The following is a 22,641-nucleotide window of genomic DNA, read 5'->3' as shown; positions in this document are numbered from 1 at the left end:
GCTTGTGAATTCACTGATTCTAGGGACATCATGTAACATTCCGAAATAGGGCCTAAACGGAACAGTGGTTGCGAAACCACAAATTCAGGGTAAAAAAAATATTTTATTATTATTTTGAGGTTCATGGTATGATTACATGATTGTGTGAAAATTTCGTGATAAAATTCTATGCATAAAGTGCTTAAATTGAGGTTAGGGACTAAATCGAATAATTTGCAAAACTTGCATTCTAGAAGTTTTTAGTATGAAATTATTTTGGAATATTAATTAGGAGATCTTAAATGGTAATTTGACCAATTTTAAGTTCATGAACAAAATTAGGACATGGAAGGAATTTTTGAAAGTTTAGTAAGGAGGGGCATTTTGGTCATTTGGTTATTAACATTAATAAAAAGGTAAAAAGATGATAAAATTGTATCATCTTCTTCAAGTTACCAGCAGAACCTTACCTCTCTCCATAGCTGGGGTTTCTTCAACTTTCAAGCTTCATAGTAAGTGATTCCAAGCCCCGTTTTTAATGATCTTTACGTTTTTGAAGTCCCGGTAGCTCGATAAAGCTTATGCTAGCAATAATTTAAGTTAGGAATCAAATTTGGAAAAATACCCATAGGTCAAATTTGTGTATTTTGATGTTTTATGATGGAATATGAGGTTTTAAATTATGTTAGACAACTTGTGCTACTTGGTTTTAAGTGAAAACGAGTAAAAAGGCTTAATCGGTAAAAATACCTAATAGTCATAAGTACATGTTAGTGTGTGAATTTGATGTTGCCATAGAAGGGAAAAATGATCAGAAAGTCATAAAACATAAGAAAATAGGATGAAGTTTAATTTACGAGCCTTGGGGCAAAAGTGCAAATATGTGAAAGTTTAGGGGCAAAAATATAATTTTGCCAAAGTTTGAGTAAAGGGTTGTTTTGATAAATGTTGATATTAAATAAGCTAAATTTGCTATTATAGATCAAGAAGAGTGAAATTCGAGAGTAGATCGGGGAAAAGAAAAAGTAAATGACTAAATTGTAAAGTTTAGTCACATTTTGTATCAAGGTAAGTTTACAGTAAATAAATGCAATATTGTTTTATTTTATATTATTATTGTCAATTTCCAGCATTTATATATTTATGTTATGAAAATATTTAAAGTCGAATTTAAGGTGAAGTGACAGAGGAAAAGTGTTAGAAAGCCGGTTGAACCCTAGGAATGTTAGGATATTAGGGTTGACAGGATGAACGAAATGAGCCATGTAAGTCCATATTAGAAATATGGCTTTGGAGACAGATTGAGCCGTGTAATTCCATATTATATATGGCATTGGAGACAGGAATAATTCATGTAAGTCCATGTCAAAGACATGGCATTGGCGAGATATTGATAGACAGAAGCGACCTAGTATCCTTAGTATTCCGAGTGGTTCAACGGGTCGATATACGAGTTAAATTACAGTGAATTAACAGCAAAGGAAAAGTAGATTATACTTATGAAAAGGAAAGGTCGTAAGAAAGAAGGTAAGGGAATAAAGAAGAAGATAGAAATTGAGAAGTAAATAAATTTATGATGTTAGATGATATTATGCATAATTATCCATTATGTTGAATGTTGTGATTTATTTGCTTGTAAGCTTACTAAGCCTAGTGCTTAATCTCTTTATTTTCTTCTTCTTATAGTACTTATCTAGCCACTGGGATCGAACGAAACGTCGAGGCCGATCACACTATCAAAGAAATAACTCGGTATAATTAGACGTTTTGTTTTGTGTATGGCATGTATAGAAACTTAGCCACTTTTGGTATAATATGAACAATGAATGATGTGTAAATACTTGCTAGTGATTAGCTAATAAAATGGCCGATGATATGCATGTTTATTAATATGTATGATTGAATGGTGATTATCACATGAAAATTATGAAAAATGTGAAAGTAACCTAAAAATGATTCAAGTAATGAAGAATGACATAACTTTGAAAAATAACTAAAATTGTATAAACATAGTTTGAAGATGAATAATATATGAAATTAAATCTTATTATGTCTATTTTCTTATGGAATAAGAAAAATAGGTAAAGGTATTATATTTCATGATATATCTGAGTTTTAGTGAAACAGGTCGAGCGATTTCGGAACCCTGTTTCAACTTTGGAAATTCACCATAAATTTTAAAAACTAATTAGAAGGTATACTTTATATGGTTATAATCCTTGTTGAGTCTAGTTTTAAGAGAAACAAACGGCTTAGTGATATGAATTTTGTACAGTAAGAAACATGGTTCGTAGTAACAAGAGGTTAGTGCAATCGAGTTTTGAAACAGGGGAAACTTTAACTAATAAACTGTACTAATTGGCCAAGTCAAAAATCTATGAAAAAAAAAATAGTAGATAGATATATGAGTCTAGTTTCAGGAAAAATTTACGGATCTTAATTTCGAGTTTGAAGTCAAGATATGAATTTTAGGCGACTACGACGCAGAATGGCAGACATTCGAAATGCTTAAATAAACAATTTAAACCTATTTAAGGGATAGAATAAGTTTAGTAATGCCTCGTGCTCGATTCTGGCAACAGTCTCGGGTAAGGAGTGTTACATTTATTGGTATCAGAGCAGGTTTAGTCGGTTCTCGGAACAGTTAGTGTGAGAAAAAGTCTAGCTATACATGCCATACTTGTATTTTGATAGTGTGACGACTCTCGACGATTTTTTTAAATATTTTGTTTTATAGTAATGGATCCGGGCGAGCCGGTGATGATGATGTAGAAAGTAATGCTTTGCTTCCACGTAAGGGCGCGCCATCCGAGAATAGGCCAGAATAGTCGATCGGGAGGAGTGACTCGAAGCTCTCTTCCGAGCTTTGAATGATTTGTTTGCCGAGTTCGTTCGTGCGAATCCGTAGATAGACCTCCACCCCTCATGATTCTCGGACTACCCATGTAGCTCAAGCTTCCCGATCCACAGTGCAGTGGTAAGAGAAAACCACCAGTTGATAGAATCAGAAACAAGGGGCGAAAGAGTTCGAGCAACAAAAGATGATGATGCGAGAAAGAGCGAAATTTTGGTTAGAAAATACTATCGAGTCTTTGACGAATTATCTTGTACACCCGAGGAATGTATGAAATGTGTAGTATCACTTCTTAGAGACTCACCTACTCTTGGTGGAAGACACTTGTATCGGTTGTACCGAAAGAGAGGGTGACTTGGGATTTCTTTCAGGAAGAATTCGTAAAAAGTACATCACCGAGGTTTATTGACCGAAGAGAAAGGAATTCTGGAATTGAAACAAGGCAATATGACGGTGACCGATTATGAGCGTGAATTTGTCGGGCTCAAGAATATGCTCAAGAATGTGTGTCCACAGAGGCTATCCTGTAAAAGGTTTGAGGACGGGTTAAATGATGATATCCATCGTCGGTGGGTGTCCTAGAAATAAAAGAGTTCGTTATTTTAGTTGAGAGAGCACATAAGGCGTAAGAGCTATTAAAAAGAAAAGGCAAAGTTGAGACAGAGACACAAGATACAAAGAAGAGACAGATGAGCAGATCATTTCGTGCTACATCCAAGAGGCCCAGAGAGTTTTCTACCGATCTAGCTTTTCGGCAGGCAATCTAGTCGAGAATAGAGGTAGCAGATTTAAGGATCCGAAGGCTCGGACCACCTCGACTACGAGTGTAGGTAATGTCGAGCAGGGGTAGATCAAGGTGTCCACAGTGTGGTAGACTTCATTATGGTCCTTGTCGGGCGAGCAAAAATGTTTGCTATAAATGTGGTGCTCCAGATCATTTTGTACGAGAATGTCCGTAAGTGGCTAGCCGAGAGGTAACACAGAGTGCTAGATCCGAAATGCTCCTACTAGAGGCGATCACCGAGGCAACCGGAGTAGGAGCAAGTGTGAGGTACCTCTAGAGATTCTACTGTGAGACCGGATGTTAGAGCCCTGCAAGGACTTATGCTATTCGTGCACGCCAAGAGGCATCCTCCCGATGTGATTACGGTACATTTTCTCTACATGATATTAATGTCATTGCTCGATTGATCCGGTTCAACTCACTCTTATGTTTGTATGAAATTGATGCCTAGTATAAGTATGCCTATAGAATCTCTGAATTTGTGATTAAAGTATCAAATCCATTAGGCAAGCATGTATTAGTAGATAAGGTATGTAGAAATTGTCCTTTAATGATTAGAGGCTCTTGTTTTCCTACGATCTCATGCTATTGCCATTTGATGAGTTTGATGTGATTCTTGGTATGGATTGGTTGACTACACATGATGTGATAGTGAATTGTGGAAAGAAATTCATTGAGTTGAAGTGTGAAAATGGTGAAATTCTTGGGTTAATTCGGAAGAGTCGATAGTTCATTTCCTATAATTTCGTTATGTCCGCTCGTAAATACTTGAGAAAAGGGTATGAAGCTTATCTTGCTTTTGTGTTGAACACTAAAGATCCGAATTGAAAATTGAATCGATGCTCGTGGTATGTGAGTTTCCGATGTGTTTCGGAAGAACTACCAGTTTGCCTCCTGTTAGAGAAGTTGAGTTTGGTATTGAGTTGATTCCGGTACCACGCCCATTTCTATTGCTCCTTATAGAATGGCTCTATTGGAATTGAAAGAATTGAAAGCTCGATTGCAGAATTAACAGATAAAGGCTTTGTAAGACCCAGAGTTCACCATGGGTGCACCAGTGCTATTTGTGAAAAAAAAGACGGATCGATGAGATTGTGCATAGATTATCGGCAACTTAACAAGGTAACAGTAAAGAACAAGTATCCATTGCCTAGAATTGATGATTTGTTTGATCAATTGAAGGGAGCTACTGTGTTTTCCAAGATAGATTTGAGATCCGGATACTATCAGTTGCGAGTTAAAGAGTCAGATGTCCTGAAGACTGCTTTCCGGACTAGGTATGGTCATTATGAGTTCCTTGTGATGCCATTTGGCTTGACTAATGCTCCTGCCATTTTTATGGACTTAATGAACCGAATTTTTAGACCATACTTAGATAAGTTTGTAGTTGTGTTCATTTATGATATTTTGATTTATTCTCATGATGAGACTGGGCATGCAGAGCATTTGAGAACAGTTTTACAAATTCTGAGAGATAATCAGTTGTATGCCAAGTTCAAAAAAAGTGAGTTCAGTTACGAAGTTGGTTTTCTTGGACATATTGTCTCGTGAAGGTATTAAGGTTGATACGAGTAAGATTTCAACCATTGTTGATTGGAAGCCTCCTAGAAATGTATCGGTTAGAAGTTTTCTTGGTCTTGCGGATATTATAGACGATTTGTGGAGGGATTTTCCATGATAGCTACCCGCTGACGAGACCGCTACTGGAAGGATGTTAAGTTTGAATGGATGAGAAGTGCCAACAAAGTTTTGACAAGTTAAAGGCATTGTTGACGAAGCTCCTATCTTAGTACAAGGAACCGGTAAAGAATTTGTGATTCTGATGATGCATCCTTGAATGGGCTCGGTTGTGTACTCATGCAGAAGGAAAGGTAATTGCTTATGCCTTTAGACAATTGAAGCCACATGAGAAAAATTATCCGACACATGATTTAGAGCTAGTTGCTATTGTATTTGCATTGAAGATTTGGAGACATTATTTGTATGGTGAAAGGTGCTGGATATTTACCGATCATAAAAGCTTGAAATACTTGATGACTCAAAAGATTTGAATTTGAGGCAAAGAAGATGGTTGGAATTGCTTAAAGATTATGAGTTAGTGATTGATTATCACCCGTAAGGCAAATGTAGTTCTTGACGCTTTAAGCGAGAAACTTTTATTTACATTGCGAGCTTTGAATACCAATTTAGCCATGTCGATGATGGTTCTATTTTAGCTGAATTTAGAGCTAAACCGGTATTTCTTGAAGAGATTTGTGAAGCTCGGAAAGATGATAATGAGTTACAAGCTAAAAGAGTTCAATGTGAGTCGGGCATAGAATCGATTGGATTGGTTCGATGGTTGTTTGATGTTTAGAGACGTAATTTGTGTACCAAAGAATGATGAGCTTATTCGGAAGATTTTACAGAAGCACATAGCGCTTCTTTATCTATTCATCCAGCAAAGACAAAAATGTATAATGATTTGAAGAAATTGTATTGGTGGGTAGGAATGAAAAGAGATATTTCGAGTTTGTTTCTAGATGCTTGATTTGTCAACGGTAAAGGCCGAACATCGGTACCCTCGGGATTATTGCAACTGTGCTAGTTCGGAATGGAAATGGGACGAGTTACTATGGATTTTGTGATAGGATTGCCGTTAACACTGAAAAAGAAAGATGCAATATGGGTTGTGATTGATAAGCTAACTAAGTCGGCTCATTTTATCCCAATCCGTATGGATTATTCACTTGACAAGTTGGCCGAAGTTATACATTTCGAGATAGTTAGACTACATGGAGTGCCATTATCGATCATTTCGACAGAGATCCAAGATTTACTTCACGGTTCGGAATAAGTTACAAGAGGCTTTAGGTACGAAGTTGAGTTTTAGTACTTTTTCACCCTCGGGCCGATGGTCATCGAGAGAGTTATTCGTGTACTTGAAGATATGCTTAGATGTTGTGTATTAGAATTTCAAGGTAGTTGGGAAAAATACTTACCATTGGTAGAGTTTGCCTACAATAATAGTTATCATCAAGTTTGAAGATGGCACCTTATGAAGCTTTGTATGGACGTAAATGCCGCACACCTTTATATTGGATGAGCTTAAAGAAAGCCGATTTACTGGGGTTGATCTAGTTAAAGAAACGGAAGAAAAGTGAAAGTTATCGAAATTGTTTAAAAGCGACTTCACGAAAAGCGTAAGTCGTATGCGATTTAAAAGAAAAGAGATCGAATATCAAGTTGGTGACAAAGTTTTTTGAAAGTATCCCGTGGAAGAAAGTTCTCGATTTGGCAAGAAAGGCAAACTAAGTCCACGTTTTATTGGACCGCTTGAAGTGATTGAGAGAGTCGACCATTAGCATATCGGTTAGCTTTACCGATTGAGTTAGAGAAGATTCATAATGTATTTCATGTGTCTATGCTACGTCGTTATCGTTCAGATCCGTCACATGTGATTTCTCAAACAGAGGTTGAGATTCACCAGACATGACTTACGGTGAAGAACCCAGAAAGATTCTAGCTCGAGAGGTAAAGCAATTAAGGAACAAAAGTATTGTACTTGTGAAAGTACTATGGAATAGACATGGGGTAGACGAGGCTACATGGGAACCCGAAGAGGCTATGCAAAACAGTACCCATATCTCTTCACGGTAAGATTTTCGGACGAAAATCCCTAAAGGGGAGAAATGTAACATTCAAATAGGGCCTAAACGAATAAATGGTTGCGAAACCACAAATTCAGGTAAAAAAATATATATATATTTTATTATTATTTTGAGGTTCATGGTATGATTACATGATTGTGTGAAAATTTCGTGATAAAATTCTATGCATAAAGTGCTTAAATTGAGGTTAGGGACTAAATCGAATAATTTGCAAAACTTGCATTCTAGAAGTTTTAGTATGAAATTATTTTGGAATATTAATTAGAGATCTTAAATGGTAATTTGACCAATTTTAAGTTCATGAACAAAATTAGGACATGGAAGGAATTTTTGAAAGTTTAGTAAGGAGGGCATTTTGGTCATTTGGTTATTAACATTAATAAAAGGTAAAAAGATGATAAAATTGTATCATCTTCTTCAAGTTACCAGCAGAACCTTACCTCTCTCCATAGCTGGGGTTTCTTCAACTTTCAAGCTTCATAGTAAGTGATTCCAAACCCGCTTTTAATGATCTTTACGTTTTGAAGTCCCTAGCTCGATAAAGCTTATGCTAGCAATAATTTAAGTTAGGAATCAAATTTGGAAAAATACCCATAGGTGAAATTTGTGTATTTTGATGTTTTATGATGGAATATGAGGTTTTAAATTATGTTAGACAACTTGTGCTACTTGGTTTTAAGTGAAAACGAGTAAAAGGCTTAATCGGTAAAAATACCTAATAGTCATAAGTACATGTTAGTGTGTGAATTTGATGTTGCCATAGAAGGGAAAAATGATCAGCAAGTCATAAAACATAAGAAAATAGGATGAAGTTTAATTTACGAGCCTTGGGGCAAAAGTGCAAATATGTGAAAGTTTAGGGCAAAATGTAATTTTGCCAAAGTTTGAGTAAAGGGTTGTTTTGATAAATGTTGATATTAAATAAGCTAAATTTGCTATTATAGATCAAGAAGAGCGAAATTGAGAGTAGATCGGGAAAAGAAAAAGTAAAGGACTAAATTGTAAAGTTTAGTCACATTTTGTATCAAGGTAAGTTTACAGTAAATAAATGCAATATTCTTTTATTTTATATTATTATTGTCAATTTCCAGCATTTATATATTTATGTTATGAAAATATTTAAAGTCAAATTTAAGGTGAAGTGACAGAGGAAAAGTGTTAGAAAGCCCCGGTTGAACCCTAGGAATGTTAGGATATTCGGGTTGACAGACGAACGAAATGAGCTATGTAAGTCCATATTAGAAATATGGCTTTGGAGACAGGATTGAGCCGTGTAATTCCATATTATATATGGCATTGGAGCAGAATAATTCATGTAAGTCCATGTCAAAGACATGGCATTGGCGAGATATTGATAGACAGAACGACCCTAGTATCCTTAGTATTCCGAGTGGTTCAACGGGTCAGGATACGAGTTAAATTACAGTGAATTAACAGCAAAGGAAAAGTAGATTATACTTATGAAAAGGAAAGGTCGTAAGAAAGAAGGTAAGGGAATAAAGAAGAAGATAGAAATTGAGAAGTAAAGAAATTTATGATGTTAGATGATATTATGCATAATTATCCATTATGTTGAATGTTGTGATTTATTTGCTTGTAAGCTTACTAAGCCTAGTGCTTAATCTCTTTATTTTCTTCTTCTTATAGTACTTATCTAGCCACTCGGGATCGAAGGAAACGTCGGAGGCCGATCACACTATCAAAGAAATAACTCGGTATAATTAGACGTTTTGTTTTGTGTATGGCATGTATAGAAACTTAGCCACTTTTGGTATAATATGAACAATGAATGATGTGTAAATACTTGCTAGTGATTAGCTAATAAAATGGCCGATGATATGCATGTTTATTAATATGTATGATTGAATGGTGATTATCACATGAAAATTATGAAAAATGTGAAAGTAACCTAAAAACAGATTCAAGTAACAGCAATGACGTAACTTTGAAAAATCACTAAAAATTTTATAAATATAGTTTGAAGATGAATAATATATGAAATTAAATCTTATTATGTCTATTTTATTATGGAATAATAAAAATAGGTAAAGGTATTATATTTCTTGATATATCTGAGTTTTAGTGAAACAGGGTCAGAGCGATTTCTGGAACCCCTGTTTCAACTTTGGAAATTCACCATAAATTGTACAAAACTAATTAGAAGGTATACTTTATATGGTTATAATCCTTGTTGAGTCTAGTTTTAAGAGAAACAAACAGTTTAGTGATATGAATTTTGTACAGGAAGAAACATGGTTCGTAGTAACAAGAGGTTAGTGCAATCGAGTTTTGAAATAGGGGAAACTTTAACTAATAAACTGTACTAATTGGCCAAGTCAAAAATCTATGAAAAAAAATAGTAGATAGATATATGAGTCTAGTTTTAGGAAAAATTTACGGATCTTAATTTCGAGTTTCGGAACTCAAGATATGAATTTTTAGGCGACTACGACGTAGAATGGCAGCACATTCCGAAATGCTTAAATAAACAATTTAAACCTATTTAAGGGATAGAATAAGTTTAGTAATGCCTCGTGCTCGATTCTGGCAACAGTCTCGGGTAAGGAGTGTTACACATCACCTGTAGAATCAGTTCCATATATCTATGCTTATGTCAAATGATTAGGATGCTATGATCGAAATGAATCAAATGCTCCTAACTAGATGTGTTATGAATGTGTCAAATAATTAGGATGCTATGATTGAAATGAATCAAATGCTCCTAACTAGATGTGTTATTATATGAATGTAGAAATGTCATGAGCCCTTTTTAAAAAGGCTTAAGGTATCATCGTGCGTTGTTCATTAGGACATTATCGCTGACGTATTACGTTGGCATCTTGTTCGGCTGGTATTCTTGACAGAAAAGTCAAAGAAACAATCACATTTTGCTCGGAAAGCTTGCCTCACTGTAATTTTAGAGTCCCTTCCACTGTACCTTTTAGGATATAAAGTTTGTGCCTCCTACTGCAATTTCAGAGGAATAACATTTGGTTTCTTCCATCCATTCCACTGCAACTCAAAGGCATAGTATTTGTATCATCTTCAATCAATTTGATCTGTTACACTATTCCCTAGGTGTATGACCAGATGTACATGAATGCAAAGTATCAATTCTTTTCTCGAGAATGACCCTCTTTTACACTTAGGTTGACATTACTCGTCATTTGTCGAGGTTGTATCACTGATGAAATGTCTCGTCTTTTGGTTCAACCAATAAAGAGTCCAAAGAGATAATATTTCCAACCTTTAGGCTTGGTGAGTTCTAAACAATAGTCCTATTTCAGGTTCTTGTATTATTTAGAAACTTCCAAAGTAATATGCAAAACTTCTTTTGTGAAAGTGTTATTATTCCATTAATCATTATTTCAATGCAAAATGCTTGAAAAAGATCAAAACAATTAACAAGAAGGAAATTGGTTATGAGCATAGCTCGAAATGGATAAATTAATCAAAGATTGCAAATGCAATAAGAATGAAATCAACTCAAAACGAATGATTTAATCAAAGATAGCAATGCAATAAGAAGAAAGTTTATGTGGACATATCTTGAGAAGAATCAAAGATAAAAAAATTCAAAATGGGCAAAATGGAAGCTAGATGCCCCAGATATCGCAGCCTGAGCTTCTCTGTACCAACTTCTTGAGGACCTTTCTGAGTTCAATATGTGTTTAGGGGATCCGGAGTACTTTGTCGATGCCCCGAGACGTATCATACTTCTTCATTGTTAATTAAGGCATAGCAAGACTAATGTATGCCCCACTTTGAGCCAAATTTGAGCTGTCCTTTTCGAGTTTTCAACTTGAATCCCTTTTAGTCTCAAGGCTCCATTTGCGGGGTTTCGCCCTAGCTTCTCTTTTTTTCTGCTTTTTTTTTTAGAATTTTTTGGTTTTTTTTTGTGTTTTTGTGTTTTTGTGTTTTTTTTTTTTTTTTTTGCCTTTGCCTTTGCCATATAACGCCTAATCTTTAAACAGACTGTGACCTTTTGATATTGTACAGCTGTGTTAGACATGATTTTCTGGCACTCTTTATTGGCACCCCTTTTTTGAAATTTGATGACTGTCGACCTAGTGACATTGGCATATGAAACAACTTTTATCCTTTTCGCGGGGTAAACGATGACCCCAAAGGCGAATCGGTATTGGTTAGAAGCTTTCAAAGAGATCGGCCCATAACCTCCATGCCCCACATGAAGGGGCACATGAATTTTCTCTCTATAAATTTGGCATTTACAGCATACTGATGCAATCCCTTTCTATGGTGGGCCAGCAGAACCCAAATCTCATGATTAGCCTGGCCATCGTAAAACCATTAGCATATGTCATTCAAAACCCTGCAACATCCTCCTATCTTAGTAGCCAGGCGTATCTTGATATGATCATGCAAAAAATCTTTAAATTCTAGGAAGTGACTCAATGCCGTCTCGCTTTGCCTTTGTGGTAATGCAGACTCCGATGTTTGCATCTTTCTCTTGTCATAGGCCTACTGTCTACTGTCTTTTTGTAAGAGAGGATCTGTTTTCATCTTACTCTACCATCCTTAACAAATTAGAGAGTAGTCTACATCTCTATCATCTTCAGAGTGTTGAGATCCCTTTAGGCCCATATTTCGCTCAAAAGGAGACTCGGAGTCAATGACAGCGTTACTCACATCATTGATATCTGGGGACCCACTGAAGGCAGATTCCAAAGAAATAAATGATTCTAAGGATGATTATTTGTATGGTATGATCATGAATGAAGAATAAATGAATATTTGAAATAAATTCCAAAGAACAAAAGAATCTAAGAACAATTATTTGTACCGTATGAGATGAAATCAAAGAATATTTGCTCAAAAAGATGCATTTTATTGAAATAAAGACTTAGGATACAAGCCTATTTCACAAAAGGGGTTTAATTGCTTCTAGGCTTAAAGCAACAAGCGTGTTTTGAATATTACTCTAGATTAGCTCTAAAAACTACAAGAGGTTCCTCTACAGACTAATCATTTAAAACATTTCCAGGTTTGTAAGGACGAATGCCTCACAAGTTTCTCTACTCAGGATCCGATGCTACTAATCCTCTTCTTATTTTTCTATCTTTGACAGAGTCCTTTAATCATTTGCTCTTATCATTGTGATTTGGTAACGGACTCTTTGTACCAGGGGTGTCATCAAACTTCACAATCCCCATCTCGAGGAGTCTTTCAACCGTCTTCTTGAAGGCGATCTGCTTTTCTATTGAATGCCCGATACTCCCGCATGATAATCACATTGAGCGTTTGAATCATACCATTTGGGGTATGGGGGTTGCAACGGCCTTATATAATATGGGGACACTACGTGTGAATCAAATAAACTTTGATATAACTCCTTATATGACGTTGGGATTGGCGTAAATTGGAGCTTTTCAAAATTTTACCTTACACTTGATTCCTGCTTTGTCGAACCTTGTTGCCCCCTCGTAGTCACCTTTGGTTGATTGACAGTTATTGACCTTGAGTGATCTCTATTGTATGAGCTCATACTGTTCACTTCATTCTCCTGACCTCTTGGTAGTTTCTCCAACTTCAATCTTGCCACCTCTTATGACATTCTCAATCATCTCGCCTGCCATTACCATATCAGAAAAACTTTTGGTAGTATTCCCAATCATATGGGTGATGAATGGGGCCTTCAAAGTATTAATGAAGAGCATGGTCGTTTCTTTCTCCAAAAGAGGTGGCTGGACTTGCATCGCTATTTCCCTCCATCGTTGTGCATACTGCCTGAAACTCTCACTCGGCTTCTTTTCCATGTTTTGTAGTGTGATCCTATCTGGCGTCATATCACCACATGGTTATATTTGTTGCATGAAAGCTTGTGCAAGATCTCTATGAACCGATCTTTGCACGGCTCAACCGATTGTACCACCTAGTCATTGCTCCCATTAGGTCATCCCGAAAACAATGGATCAATAGTTGATCGTTGTTCACATAGCCAGTCATCCTTCTACAAAACATTGTTATGTGCGCCTCTGGGCAAGTAGTCCCGTTGTACTTTTCAAACTCTGGCATCTTAAATTTATGAGGAAGCACCAAATCGGAACCAAACTTAAGTCTTTGGTATCGATCCCCGATGATTGCCGCCTTCTAAAACCCTAAACTTCTCCTCTAACCACCTGCAACGATCTTCTAATTTTTTCGAAGATTCAGTGGCCATTCTTTCCTTCTCTATTAAATCCAGATCAGGAGTAATAGGGTTGACCGAGCTATCACCTAAATTATTTCCCAACCCAGATAGGAAATTTATGGGGATTCCAGCATCCACTGGCCCATGTTGAGGCCTCACTGTGACAGATGGCCTTCTAGGAGGTGCCTCGGTTTGCAGGGGCACATGAGGTGGGGTAAAACCCGGAGGGTAGGTAGGATCTTCATTATCATCTCCCGCATTGATCAAAGGGCTTTTCCCCTTTTCTAATCCGCCAGCCAATAGACGAGTTAATTGATCCATCATGCTTTTCTGGGACTCTAACATATGGTCCATCATATCTTGCTGTATCTTAGCCAGTTGCTCTTGCATCTGCTCTTGTAATTGTTCTTGCATCTCCCTTTGCATTTGTTCTATCCTTTCTAATTTCTGGTCCATTGCTTTGGTTTCTGGCGGGTATAGTGGCTGTGTTCGGTTGCTTGATTCTCGTTGGTTTCCAGATTAACTGAAATAATTTTGTTTAATCAGGGTTCTTTAGTGAAAGTTTAATGCAAATGTTGCAATGTAATGCAAATGTATGGAATGAATGCAAAAGAAAGGAAGATGTTGATCTTGAATTCAATTCCATTAGAATAACTTTTCTAGAAAACATATTTCTTTACATGAAAATATATTACATATGCGGTATTGCCCTTCATATCCCAAGTAAACGCCGATCTTTTTTCATGGTCGAATCCAAAATTCTCTAAAAGATGCATTTACTAGTTCCTTGTCGCTTAATCGAGCCTCGATCTCTTGCTCACTTATCTCCATGATACTCATCAAAAGTGCCGGCTCTTGAATAATCTTCGTTGGCAATTAAATCAAGTCATGTATTCCTTCGTGGACTTCCAGCTTTCTCTCGTCATGCCTTTGTTGGCTTGAATCTTTGGCAATTACATCATGTATTCCTCCGTGAACTACCAGCTTTCTCTCATCGTGTTTACTTGGACTATATTCAGGCGATCGCACTATAATCTACTTTATCAAGAAATTCGTTTCCTTATGACAAACTATTTTATTTAGGAATTGAATTTCGAATCAACACATTCTTTTCTTTGATGTAATGTAATGCAAATGCATGAACGCAAAAAAAAAAGGAAGGCATTGATTCTAAATTTAATTTCATTAGAACAACTTTTCTAGAAAGCAAATTCTTTTACATAAAACGGACTACATATACGGCTTTTCTCTTGTATTCCAAGTGAAGACACCTATCTTCCTCTTCATATCCGGATCTTGTGGTCGAGTCTGACGAATTCTCCAAGAGATGTCTATATTAACTCCTTTTTTGCTCGATCCAGGCTGCGACTCGTTGCTCACTTATTACTGTGATACTTGTCAGCTCCTTTAAGAAGGTCAAGATGTGACGACTCTCGAATAATCTTTGTCAGTTTCTGTCTTCAAGCAATGAAGCGAAGTCTTGTATTTCTTCACGAGCTATCAGTCTTCTTTCATGTGTTCACTTGGATCATATTTAGACAACCGTATTATAATCCACTTTATCAAAAAATTCATTTTCTTATGACAAACTGTTCTATTTAGCAATCAAATATGAATCAACACCTCCTTCCTAGGATGATGTAATGTAATGCAATTATAAACAAAACAAAAATAAAACACGTTAGTGCAGGATAAATAAATAACAAATAAAGCAATTCGGGTGACCACTAGGGGTTCGGAGTGGCTCTACCTAGGGTGGGCTCCTAGGTCTCTCTATATGTGGTTTGGTTCTAGAGTAAGGGTACCTGAACCAACAGATTCCTCGATCCTCACCTATTATAGGCTCATTTGAATCCAGTTCAATTCAGGAGAATACATTTCCCTATGGCTACACGGAGATGAAAATCTCACGAAACCATAGGTACGGATGTATTCCGAAAGTGATCCACTATCCTGCACGGAGGTGAAAACCTCACGAAGGCGTAGTTTCTCACTCCCACTTAAGGGTGTGACCACAACGGTCATGCAATGCAATGCGAGAAGATATATGCATAAAAACTTGAAACAATTAAAGAAAATAGGAATAAAATGATGAAAACAGTACGAAAAACGGGTGAAACGCAATAAAGTGATCGTATATCAAAACCAAATTCTCAATTTTCGAAAAAAGACAAAAGTTAATCAACTTGTGGCTTGACTCTCTTATAAAACTCCCCAATGGAGTCGCCAAATTGTCGTAACCATTTTTTTGAAAAAAACGGGTATCGACTTGGAGAAAAAAAATGAAAACAGGAGTCGCCACCAATCTTTTTAGGTGTGATTGGATCACCTTAAGTTAATCATTTTAATAAAAGTTAAGATTTACTAAAACAATAATTTTTGGTCTATGAAAATCAGAAAATGAGTTCGGGAGTTGGTTACGCACGAGGAAGGATTAGCACCCTCGATACGCCCAAAATTGGTACCTAGTTGATTAATTAGTGTCTTAGTGTCGAAAATTTGAAAACTTGAAAGAATTTAAAATACGATCCCTCTTTGTAAAGAAAATGCTCAAATGTTAAGGACCTTCTCGTCTCACAATATAAAATGTCACATCCAGTAAGTTAGGACACGACATCTTGAATTTTCGAGAGCGAGCTTGCCTTTTATATAAAAATTCGTGTATTTCAAAAGGTTATTCAGTTAGTTAAGGTGAACGAGGAAAATCGAAACCCAGTAAGTTAGGGCACGTTTCCTCGAATTCCCAAACACCGAATATTGCCTTTACTTGCAAAATCTTATTTCGAGGTAACAAAATGCCATACCCAGTAAGTTAGGGCACAACACCTCGTATCTCCGAGAATAAGCATTTTTCAAAACTCATGTCGCGATTTAAAAGAGTATTCCGTTATTTAGGTTAAAAGAGAAAATCGAAACCCAATAAGTTAGGCACGATTGTCTCGAATTACCAAATACTGAATATTACTTTATGAAAGAATTATTATTGGGTTGGATATAATGATAATAAGAATAATATTAAAGTAAAGTAAACAATAATACTATATATAAATATATATATATGTATATAATAGAAATACACACTACTATATAATAATAATAAATATAGAAATACAAAAGCAAATATAATAAAAATATTAAATTAAAGTAATAAAAACAATACTATATATAAATATATATATGTATATACATAAAATATACACTAATATATAATAATAATAGTAATAGCAAAAATAATGAAAATATGAGTAATATTAATAATATATTAGAATACAAAAGTAAAGTAATAACAATAGGGTGATAATAATAATAATAATACAAACAATAATACATATATATATAATAATAGTAGTTAGAAATAAAAATAATAGAAGTAACAATAATGATAGTAATAATATAAATAAATATGGAGAGGGCATATATAATATAATAATAATATAAATAATAATATATACATGAGAAATAATAATAATAATATAAATAATAGTAAAAATAATAAAATAATAAAACAAAGCTCTCAACTCTCTTTCTCCTCTTTTCTAAATCCAAAGTTGGTCCTTTTTTGATCATGGACCCCACGGCCACCATCGGCACCACCACTGTACACAATGCAATGGGACCTCAAAAAACCTTTTTCAGTAATGAAAATATGGGTAAGCTTCTTACTTTTATTTTTACTTTAGTATAAAAAAACAAAATAAAATTAAAAGGAAAACAATAAACAAACAAAGAACTAAAGATGAGAATAGACAAAAGAAACCTCTTTTGCTTTAATCTTTGATTAATCTCCAAAACTAGCCTTTCCAAGAAACAAAAACAACCTTCTTTCCAAAAAACAAAAAATACCTCCAAAAACAAAAAACCTCCTCCAAAACAAAGAACAATCCTCCTCCAAAACCAAAACCCCTCCTAAAACAAAGTCTTGAATGGCTTTTATAGCCAAATTTTACAAGTGGAGTGGTTGGGGTGGTTTAGGTGGCCAAGGGTGGTGGAGTTGGTGGCCAAGGTGGGTGGCCAACAAAGGTGGTGGAGTAGGTGGCCAAGGTTTTATTTATTATTTTTTTTTGTGTTTGGGTTGGGATTAGGTTGGGCCAAAATTGGGTTTGGGCAGAATCTGGATAATAGGCTAGATTTAATTCGGGTTTGGTTTTATTGGGTCCCAGGCAAAATTTGGGTCTTACAATAATAATCACTTCCTTATACTATATTTTGGATGTAGAGAAAAGAAAAACAAGTGGGATATTTATATAGTAGAAATCTTCTCCAACTTCTACTATATTTAATAGGTTGGTGAGCCCCATGACCAAATGAATTATGAGAGCAAATGAATAGCAAATTTGTGCTATTAAAACCTCCTCTTTTCTCTTTGTCTTCATGTATTCCATTCCATGTGTAAAATTGCAGGTTGTTTAGTTGTTCAAATGTGCAAGCAAAGTGCCAAAAATAATATAAAATAAAATGTGCAAGCAATTCATAATTTCTATAAATTCAATCCTATCATCAAAATATTGATGGGTTGCTCTCAAAGTTTCCATTTTGTTAGGGTAAACTAAAATATCATTTCATTATCTTTTGAAAAATAATGGAAGTTTGAAAATTAATATTTATATTAAAGTGAAATAAGTATATAATTATTAAAATTTCAAGTTAAATGATTTTTAGTTAAAAATAAATTATTATGAAAAATTATAAAAAATACAAAATAAAACATAAATATAGTATTTGAAAAATAACAATTATTTATATTAGATTATAACATATTAAATACAAGTGAAGTAATAAATTTATTAAAATAATTAATATAAAAATTTTGATTGAAATGATTAAGTTAAAAAATAAATTTTATTATGTATCGAGTTCAAATATCGTTACATGCATATATTTTTTATATATAAAAATACACTAAAAATAATTTTAAGGTAAATTATACTTTTAATCACTAAATTATAATAAAATTTCTTTAATCACCTAACTGTAGCAAAATTTAAAATAATCATCCAACTAGTGAGTTTATTTTTTCTAATCATTTCCCACTACATGCAGTTAAATCTATGATAATTTTAATTACATTTCTGATATTATTATCTAATGATTAGCAAAAATGCTACGTAACCCGACAATAATAATAACATGGAAGGTAGCCACCAAAGCATTTCCACACCATCACTCGCCACGTGTCCTTCTATTTCCCGCATTATAATTCATATAAGGTTAAAACATGCTATTAGTCCCCTGTACTTTTACAGAATTTGAGATTTAGCTCCTATAATTTAAAATCTTCCTATTTTTTTCAATTTAAAATTCTTAATTCAATAATTTTTTTCAGAATTTATCATAATATGTTTATCTGTTGTCAATTATATGTCACATCATATAAAAGTAGCCTAATTAATATGTTAAGTTGACAATTTTTGACAAAAATATTTAAAATATTAATAATTGAATTGAGATTTTAAATTATAAAAATAGGAATTACATTTTAATTTTTAAGTATCGAGACTAAATTTTATCAAATCATGGTTTTCGTTGCTTTATTATATTTTAGCTAACTTTAATACGTACACTAATTTAACCTAATCTAATCTCTCTATTTTTATAATACCAGATTTTACCTAAATAGTTAACATAGATAAATTTTGATGTATTTTTCACCTAGCTTACCTTTTTTTTTGGATATAGTACCTCGTTAGTTACTAAACTTTTAATTTTTTATTTTAGTCACTCAATTATTAAAATTTTCAAATTAATCACTAAAGCAACAAAATTTACTCTTTTTTTAGTTAGATGAGCAGGTTTTTTTTGTTGACATGGAAGCAAAAAAATGTTTTATTGATGCCACAAAATTTCCACCTAATTTATTAAGATAAATAATAATAATCTCTAGTCCTTTGTTCTCTTCTTTAAAACACCTTCTTTCAAACCCTAGCCACCGACTGTCGCCTGACCAACTATGGCACCGCCATGATCCTCTTTGTTCTTAATGTAAGACAAATATTTAAAGGTTTAGTGGCTAAAAAAATAATTTCTTAAATATTAGTGACTAAATTAAAAATTTTCATAGTTAAGTGATTAAAATAAAAATAAAATAATATTAGGTGACTAAACATGTAGTTTACTCTTTTTTTTTAATTAAGAAACATTCATATCAATATTTTAACAGATATATGATATTATATAAATAGAAGGATCAAAATTATGTCAAATTAAAGTACAAAGACTGGATCTCAAATTCAAACATAATACAGGGACCAAAACTACAATTAGATCTAAATAAATAAAACAAAATTAAGTCCACCCTCTCTCGAAGACGAAGAAAAGACGAAGACGAAGAGCCCTTTACTCAGCTCTCAAAAAATAGAAAACCAGTTCAGACTTCGGCCGCATTATGTAATTTATTAATTTTTTTAAAGATCCGATAATGTAATTTTTTTTTGTGATTTTTTCAACCAATCAGATGGCTTCGATTCGTAGAACTCTGTCGCCGGCATATCACCACCGTTCTTACCAGAACGGCGCCGGATTCTCCTCTCCGTCTCACAAGTTTTTACCCAACGGGAACAGCAAACATTCCTCTTCAAGGCATTTACCGCTGTTATTCACTGCCTTAAATCTAGTCTACCGCAAAGGATGGCGGCGATCTTTGTGCTGGTGTCTCTTCTTTTTCCTTATAGGGTTCGTTTTTGGAATCACGCTGTTTGGAAACATGGATACCGATATCCGAGCCGAGGATTTCGCATTCCCGGAACTCAAGCCGCCACATGTTGACCTCCGATTGGACGATCAGATTGTTACCTCTGTGTCATTGGGCATTCATACCAGATTGCAAGAACCCAAGGAAGTTGACGATTTAATCGGGCCGCCGTTAAAGCAATTAATCGTCGTTACGCCGACTTATAACAGGGGATTCCAAGCGTATTTCTTGAACAGGTTAGGGCAAGTTTTGAGGTTAGTGAAACCACCGTTGGTTTGGATAGTGGTGGAGGAGAAAGTAGCGTCATTTGAGACGGCAGAGATTTTGAGGAGAACCGGTGTTATGTATCGGCACGTGGTGTGCACGCGCAGTCCTAGTGAACCGAAGGATAGAGGTGTTCATCAAAGGAATGCCGCTTTGGAACATATTGAACGGCATAAGGTCGATGGGATCGTGTTTTTCGCCGACGATGACAATGTCTACACGGTGGAGTTGTTTGAAAGCTTGAGAACTATTAGGTAATTTTAGCTTTTTTAATTTTCTTCATTAATTTTTTTGGGGAATGTTTTGTGATTACAATAATTGTTGATTTTTTTTTATGAACATTTTGTTTTGCTGGGCAGTTGAAAATGGGATGTATTTATTGAAAAGGGGAAGTAATTTTGGTTTATATTTAGTGATTAACTATCTGAAAATTATTGGCATTACTTAATGCATTAGTATTTTTGTTTGTGAATCATATCAGCATGTTACCTCTTTACTATGGTAACAAGATTTAGTTTCATTTTCATATAACAATGTAATCATATAGCTTCGATGATCCTATAGTTCTAGCCTTTGGTTCATCTTCTGTTTATTGCAGCCTTGCCGGTTGCTGATGAATATTGTTTTTCCGGTTTGTCGTGAGATTTTAAATAAGGAATTAACTTAAGATTGTTTGCTGTTGATTAGAAGTTTTCCCTTTGTAAAAGGTTAATGAAGATGTCCATTAACTTTTATTTTGATTTTTTTTAGGATGATATGGCTTTTCAATTTTGGATTGCTTTATAAATTTTGTAAAATAATTGTTATGAATTACTTTATGTTATTCTTGTGTTTCTATTTTACAATGAATCATAATATTTACCTTATTTTGTTCTAGACGATTTGGAACTTGGCCTGTTGCCATGCTTGCACCAAGCAAAAACAAGGCAATCCTGGAAGGTCCGGTATGCAATGGAAGTCAAGTAATCGGGTGGCACACAAATGAGAAAAGTAAAAGACTTCGTAGGTTTCATGTTGATATGTCGGGATTTGCTTTCAACAGCAGCATTTTATGGGATCCAAAGAGATGGGGACGCCCCTACTCAAACCCAATTCGACAATTGGACACTGTGAAGGAGGGTTTCCAGGTATATATCATACTGTTGCATTTTGTAGTACTCACCTTGAAGCTGTTGTGTAATTTCTCTAGAAATGTTGCAGCACAATTCTCGGCTTTGCTCACAGTTTCTTTTATGCAGGAAACTACGTTTATAGAGCAAGTGGCTGAAGATGAAAGTCAAATGGAAGGTATACTACCCGGTTGTTCCAGAATCATGAACTGGCACATTCATTTAGATACCAGCAATCTAATTTATCCCAAAGGCTGGCTACTTGAGAAGAACCTAGAGATTACCTTGGCTATCAAGTGACAGGAGTTCATCTCTACAATTTTTTTATGCTGAGGGCATAAATGGTATGCATTTTGATTCTGCATTTTATTTGTAAGTTTGACTCTGGTTATCAGAGAGGTTGCTCACCTCAAAACAAGGGACCATGATAAACACATAATTAGATGGAAAAAAGAGAAGTAATGGAAACAAGCAAATAAGTGGAGATCAGCCATCTCTCTAGCTGCTGAAGTATATATTAATTTATGCATTCTGGCTTGATTTTCGTAGGGAAACTAAGTAATCTTATACTGAAATTTTTGTGATTGCAGCTAGTTTCCTATCACGGTTCTGCCTGTACATTTTGCCGGTGGCTCATTAGTTCAACTTTCATCAGCAGAATTTGCTGCAACCATTTTCATATAGCAGGGCCTACATTTATTCATCTGGCAGTAACGAAGAAACAAAAGATTTGTGATTTTTTGTTTCTAGAATTTTGTAGTGACTGTGCGAGTATTCATGTAGAACAAATTCTTGTAGAGTTGTGGTGCTTCGTGTTTTGTGGGTTGGGAGGATTGATTCGGCTCATTAGGTGGTGTTTGATGGGCCTGCTTGTGGATCCATAATCTATGCCCTGTATTTAGGCATTGTATCAAAATCATGGGTGATTTGTTACCTATCCAAGTATTTTTCTTTACCTCATTCTTTCAAGGTCAGGTTCATTTGTTGTTTTCTCCCTCAGTAGTGGGTATTGTCCACAATTGCGATCGTTGAAAAAGTCTTACATGTTGACATTATTTTACTTTATTGAATAAAAGAAAGTGATTATTTTTCTTTATTGAATGAGGAACTGGGTATTCACTGTTCTTTTTACATAAAATCAGTAGCAATTTTGCTGATATGT

General features: G+C 34.8%; 1 protein-coding gene across 1 annotated transcript; it reads left to right on the top strand.

Moving 5' to 3' along the window:
* The first annotated feature begins 19,649 nt into the window (after positions 1-19,649).
* LOC108454487 (probable beta-1,4-xylosyltransferase IRX9H) lies at positions 19,650-22,580 on the top strand. The gene is made up of 4 exons (XM_017752961.2): positions 19,650-20,624; positions 21,248-21,497; positions 21,609-21,823; positions 22,070-22,580. Exons 1-3 carry the CDS (start codon positions 19,870-19,872, stop codon positions 21,777-21,779), a joined length of 1,176 nt encoding a protein of 391 aa, XP_017608450.2. The 5' UTR covers positions 19,650-19,869; the 3' UTR covers positions 21,780-21,823; positions 22,070-22,580.
* The last annotated feature ends 61 nt before the right edge of the window (positions 22,581-22,641 follow it).

This window comes from Gossypium arboreum, chromosome 6 (assembly GCF_025698485.1).
Source record: "Gossypium arboreum isolate Shixiya-1 chromosome 6, ASM2569848v2, whole genome shotgun sequence".
Lineage (NCBI taxonomy): Eukaryota > Viridiplantae > Streptophyta > Magnoliopsida > Malvales > Malvaceae > Gossypium > Gossypium arboreum.
This window is presented reverse-complemented; position numbering and strand designations above follow the sequence as displayed.

What these genes read in the sequence shown, in the direction of transcription:
- LOC108454487 (XM_017752961.2), top strand. Translation starts at nt 19,870, where the DNA reads ATGGCTTCGATTCGTAGAACTCTGTCGCCGGCATATCACCACCGTTCT. An exon ending in GAAAGCTTGAGAACTATTAG is followed by an intron (nt 20,625 to 21,247) that starts GTAATTTTAGCT and finishes ATTTTGTTCTAG; the next exon opens with ACGATTTGGAACTTGGCCTG. An exon ending in CTGTGAAGGAGGGTTTCCAG is followed by an intron (nt 21,498 to 21,608) that starts GTATATATCATA and finishes TCTTTTATGCAG; the next exon opens with GAAACTACGTTTATAGAGCA.